The sequence below is a fragment of the Lithobates pipiens genome, unplaced genomic scaffold, assembly GCF_037356315.1.
Source record: "Lithobates pipiens isolate NorthernLeopardFrog02 unplaced genomic scaffold, aLitPip1_a1.2 Scaffold_24, whole genome shotgun sequence".
NCBI lineage: Eukaryota > Metazoa > Chordata > Amphibia > Anura > Ranidae > Lithobates > Lithobates pipiens.
This window is the reverse complement of record NW_027507786.1, coordinates 3,030,607-3,036,424: the sequence shown is the minus strand read 5'-3', so window position 1 is coordinate 3,036,424 and position 5,818 is coordinate 3,030,607. Positions and strand designations below refer to the sequence as shown.

Here is a 5,818-nt window from a genome sequence, read left to right as displayed (position 1 = left end):
TGAGGCAGTTGATGTAAAGGGACATTTGATCTAAAAAAAAAAAAAAAAAAAAAAAGGGGGACTCTGAGGAAGACACCTGATGTATAAAGGGGACTCCGATGGCCTCAGAGACAAGGGGCGGGCAGGAGGGGCAGCTGCACTGGGCACTGTGGCATCATGTGAAGTGGGGGTCCCCCCACAAAAGGAGATTGGAGGGAGGAGATAAGAATTGAGCTAGGAGGGGAAATTATGGTATGGAGGGGATTTGTGCGAGTAGGGGGTGATTGAGGGGTATTTGTGCTAGGAGGAGGTATGGGGGAAGTGGGAAAGGATATGTACCTGGAGGGGGAACTTGATGGGTAGACGATTTGCATTGGAAGAGGGAGACTTCAGCAGGGGGTGGATTTGTTTTTATATCATATTGGGGGGGTGGGTTTGCTGGTACATGATGCCGATACATCTTGGGGGGGGGGGGGGGCAGTTTGGCATCTTTGCCCTAGTTGCCCTTGTCATGGCACACTTTTTTTTTGTCCTAATCTTATAACAGCCTAATACATACAGGCATTTCCTGTTCACTGCTGCACCACCTGCCAGCCGTTACTTCTAGGTTATGGCACCGTGGTACTGAAGGAAGGCAAGTGAACAGGGAATACGGGTCCCCAGTATCTCATTCTCTGCCATACTGTGGACATTATGCCCCTTTTTTTTTTTTTGTTATTATTGTATCCCCAGGTCAGACATTCTAGATCGAGCCCTGGGGGCCTTTACGAAAAAAATAAAAAATATATTGATCTTTAACCCCCCCCCCCAAAAAAAAAAAAAAGGGGGGGTGCATGTAGCCCTTGCCCATTCAAACAAATTAATTTGGAAAATAAAATACTTTTTTGGGAAATTTCTATTCCCATCTCCTGGTTTCCCTGAGGAACTGGTGACGAAGCCTTGGCCTTCCCCCTGGGAAGGCTACGTCAGATCTCACAGATGAGTCTTAGAAGTTCTTGCTATCCCTCAATAAGCCACCCCAGATATTACACACGGTTTATGTGCAAGATCTGGCACAACGTCAACGGTTGACCGACCAGAAGAGGTAAGAAGCCAGCCACCAAATACATTATTTGTAAAAATGGCGGCTTGGGATTGGAATCCCAGGCAGGAAGGACCTGCAGGGGGGGGTTGGAGAGATTTGTAAAATAAAGAAATGTAAGTTTTTTTTTTTTTTTTTTTGCTTGAATGCATTTTTTAGCATGGGCAATTTATTAAAAAGGGGGTTGAGTCCACTTTAACAATAGATGAAGGGGGCTTTTAAGTCTTTCGAAAAAAAGCGCCAAGCTGAAACCTGAGCGTACAAATCCGACATGAATATATGCAAGGGCTGTTCAGTCTTTAACAACCTCAGTGGCCAGTGTGCCTTAAAAATTGTATCAGACACTTAGGGATTGGTTTCAAAAGCATTTGCATAGACATTTGCTCAGTGAATGTGCATGCATTATGACTGTAAATATTCAAATCAAACAGCACAGGATAACAGATGTAAAATACTGCATAAAATAGCACATGATGGAAAATACCCAATTCTGCCACTGGATGGAGCCAAGAGTTATAAGAAATGCCTATGAGACTTCACACCATCTAGTGGCCAAATGTGGCATTTTCAGATTAAAATCAATTATTTACATTTGAAAAGTAAATAAAAAATAGCCTTTTATAGTAATTTTTTTTGGCCCAGCCAAACCAATGTACATGCACTTTTACAGGGCGAATGGCTATGCAAAAAAAATCAACTGGGATTTACAAAGTGCCTACATTTGGCTGGTGAAAGTGCATGTACATTCGTCCTGTGCAGTTACTGTAACAAGGTTTTATCCTGTGCTGTTCAAAAAGATAAATCAAAAACCAGATGTAAAATGCTGCATAAAATAGCACAGGATATACATTACCTCAGGCCACTAGATGGAGCTAAGTGTTATAAGAAATCTATAGGAGACTTAGCTTCATCTAGTGGCCAAACGTGATATTTTCTGTTTAAAACAAATGCTTTACATTCGAACAGCACATTTACAGTCTTTTTTTTGCCACATCCACACATGCACTGTCACAGGGCACATGTCTATGCAAACTCAGCTAGTTAGCCTTTAGGAGCTTGTTAAATGCCTGTTGATGCAAAAGGTTCCTTCATACGTTTGTCTGCATATTGTACTATGTGTGTTAATACAGCAGTGTGCATATTACATTTTATTTCCAATGGCAAAACATGAGAAAAACTAAAGATAACACCCCCCACCCAATATTATTATTTTAATATTGAGAAAGCAAAAAAAGTTCCAAAGCAATAGGTTCTTTCCAGTTTAAGCAGCTTGAGCGCACCTGCTTAAGCTGGAAAGAAACTATATTTATTTCTTTGGAACTTTTTTGCTTTCTCAATGTTAATATTTGTTTGCAAGTTAGCACAGCATCACCTTCAACCCAAGCTACAATACCCAGTGCTTTAGTAAATCAACCCCCAATGACTCTTTAGATGAGCTCTCCCCCTTCACTGGATGCATGCTTGCTTCAGGTGGACTACTTCACTTAATTTTTTAAAAGGTGATCAACCCCCAAATTTCTCTTCGTATAGGTTTCCTAAATACAGCCCCCCCCCCCCCCAGCACATTCTGGAGCCCTCTGGACCCCCCCCCCCCTTTTTAAAAGCCAAACTTCTCTCCAGACACTTTGCCATGGTGTTTATTTACAATAAATGTCAATAGATCTTTATACAAATATAACAAATGGAAAAAAAAAGCGGTGCAGGTGCAAAAATAAATAAATATTTATACATACGATTTCCTTGCAAATATATATATTTTTTTCCCCTCAAAATTTTACAAAAATAAAGTTTAACCCGTTCCTATACACAGCTAAGGCGCACACCCCAGAGGAAGGGGTTAAAAGTCAGATTTTGGCTTCTCTTCCCCTCCCCCACTCTTCCCAACAAGCAACCTACTTGTCCATTCAGTCCAAAAAGTGGACGCTTAACCTCTTCACAGCCAAACTTACATTAGCCAACTAGAGTCCAGTAAACTGGTTTAAAACTCCTTGACAAGGCCAGGTGCCACCAGACAGTCCACTGAACCTCACACAGTTAAATAGCCCAGTCCAGCTGTGTGGCTGTTTGCACCTGCTGTGCCCTCTAGTGGTCCCCCAGTGGCAGCACACAGAAAAGCTTTTATTTGCTGGAAAGCTGGGGCATCTTGGAGGGACAATTAACCCTCAGTTTGCCATGGGGTGGTCAGCTCACTGGGTGGAGTCCGAGTCGCTGGAATCCAAGCTGTGGCGGAGTTTGCTGCTGCTGAGTTTGTCCCTTTGGAGGTGCATGCTGTGGGAGCTCCTTCTCAGGTTCTCCAGGGACTGCAGGAAGGACTTTCTGGCTTTCTCCTCTTCGGTGGGGGACAAGCCTTCCTCCTCCACCTCTTGGATCTCGTCAAAGGTGACCGGTTGGGTCTTGAACCGGCTCTGCCGGGGTCGCCGCAGCTTCCCCTTGCCCCCTGAGGCCCGGGGTTGGATGGGCCGGGGGTACTCCTCGGTCTCTCCGCTGTAGTGGGGCATCGCTGATTGGTAGCCCAGGGGCTCCGCGGGCTTGGCTGGCAGAACCGCAGAGGACATGGCACTTCGCTCCTGCTTTCTGCGGAGTGGGGGTGCCGGGTCTAGTCTGATGCCAGGCTAAGATCCTGGAGGAAGCTGCGCGGTGGCAAGCGATGTGAAGGGTTAGCAATGCCCAGGTGTGGGGGGGGGGGGATGCCCAATCCAGCTGCTGAGCTGTATAATGCTAATAGTCTATATGCTGTGCTGGTACAGTCCTGATCCTGTGCTGGCACCAGTAGTGCTCCTGTTGTGCTTGGTACTGTGCTGGCACCACTAGTGCTCCTGTTGTGCTTGGTACTGTGCTGGCACCACTAGTGCTCCTGTTGTGCTTGGTACTGTGCTGGCACCACTAGTGCTCCTGTTGTGCTTGGTACTGTGCTGGCACCACTAGTGCTCCTGTTGTGCTTGGTACTGTGCTGGCACCACTAGTGCTCCTGTTGTGCTTGGTACTGTGCTGGCACCACTAGTGCTCCTGTGCAGGATACTGCTTCTGTGCTGGAGACAAATGGTGAGGCTTCTTTGCTACCTGCTGTGCTGGTACTAGCAGTGCTTCTTTGCTGGATATTGGGTCGTGGTGGAGACCAGTTGTGTAGGATACCGTGCTGGCACCTGTAGTGCTCCAAAGCTCTGCTGGCACCAATAGTGCTCCTACATTGGGTGCTGTGCTGGGTTGAGCTGCTGGTAGCAGTACTGCTCCTATGCTGGGTCTCAGTAGAAATGCTCCAGGTTCTGCTGCCTTCCAGCTTTATAGCTGTCCCTCCTCCCACTCACAGAGGCTCTGATGACAACACTCTCCTTGTAAAGGCTTGGAGCTCTCAGCTTGCATTTAATGACGTTTCAAGCTCATTTCTCCAGCTTACAGATTTCTTCCTTTTTAGATGCTGTGGGGACTTATTTGTCCTACAAAGGTCGGGTAAAGTGAACTGCAAGTCTCAGCATGGCCAACTGGTCACCAATCCTACGTCCTATCCTGAAAGGCTCCCCCCCAATACAGGGATTGTGGTTGGACTCGCAGGCATGAACCGACCACTATGAGGCTTGACACACACACACACCCCCCCCCTGAATGTTCCATAAACATGTATAATTGGCTGTCCCAGCATACTCACTTATACCCAAACTCTGGGAAACTTAAAAATGATCCCTTAAAGCAGCGGTTCTCAACTCCTGTCCTCGGGACCCGCTAAGGCTGGATTCACACCGACGCATTTTTAGTGCTTTTTGCAGATTTTCACTGCAGAACGTGTTCCATAGGAAACCGTGTTAAATGGACTTAAGTGCCGGTTCACACTAGTGCGATGGCAGACATCGCATGTAACTTGCAGCGCACTGCTGTTCACATTACATGCGATGTCTGTGCGGGTGCGTTGTCAGCCATACAGATAGTATGGCTGATATCGCACCGCATTCGGTCCAAACACGCACAGGACCCTTTTTTCTGTTCGGACCAGAATCGGATTGCATATGTGTGAACGCACATTCATGTCCGAACTGTCAGTTCGCAGTGCGATATGCGAGCTGAAATGGGGGGGGGGGGGGTGTCGTTAACATATAATGACACTCCCCAGCAGTTTGCATATGGCAGTGCGAACTGCTGTGCGTGTCGAGTGCGATGCGGGAACCCGCAGTTGATTCGCAGGGTTCTCGCATCGCACTAGCGTGAACCGACACTTAGGGCAAATCTGCAAAATGCACAAAAAAATGCAAAGGTGTCAATCCAGCCTTACAGGCCAGGTTTGCAAGATAACTGAAATACATGACAGGTGATATAATTTGCTGCTCAGCGATTGCCGTATTCTAGTCTGCATCTCCCCCAAAGTAATACTTAAAATCTGGCCTGTTAGTGGGCCCTGAGAGCCACTGCCTTAAAGGTTATTTACTTGTTATAGAAAATTGACTTACCTAAACCTCTGCTCCTTCACACTGCTAGACCGCACATTGGGGAGGGGGGGGGGGGGGTTAATTACTAAAAACTGGAAATTGTAAAATCTGGTGCAGCTCTGCATAGAAACCATTTCCAGGCTTCATTGTCAGAGCTTAATTGAACAAGCTGAGGTTAGAAGCTGATTGGCTGCCATGCACAGCTGCACCAGATTTTACACTCTCCAGTTTTAGTAAATCTCCCCCCACTGGGTCTGTCCACCATTAAAGCGCCATCTGCTGGGGGAGGGGATGATGAATCAAGTTAGTTTTAGATCAGGGATATGCAATTAGCTAACCTCCA

At 46.5% G+C, this 5,818-nt stretch overlaps 1 protein-coding gene across 1 annotated transcript; it reads right to left on the bottom strand.

The window, feature by feature from the left end:
• Nucleotides 1-2,681: 2,681 nt before the first annotated feature.
• CUNH11orf96 (chromosome unknown C11orf96 homolog) lies at nt 2,682-4,283 on the bottom strand. Its single transcript, XM_077453517.1, has one exon. The coding sequence runs from the start codon at nt 3,613-3,615 to the stop codon at nt 3,247-3,249; it is 369 nt and encodes a 122-aa protein (XP_077309643.1). The 5' UTR covers nt 3,616-4,283; the 3' UTR covers nt 2,682-3,246.
• Between the last annotated feature and the right edge of the window lie 1,535 nt (nt 4,284-5,818).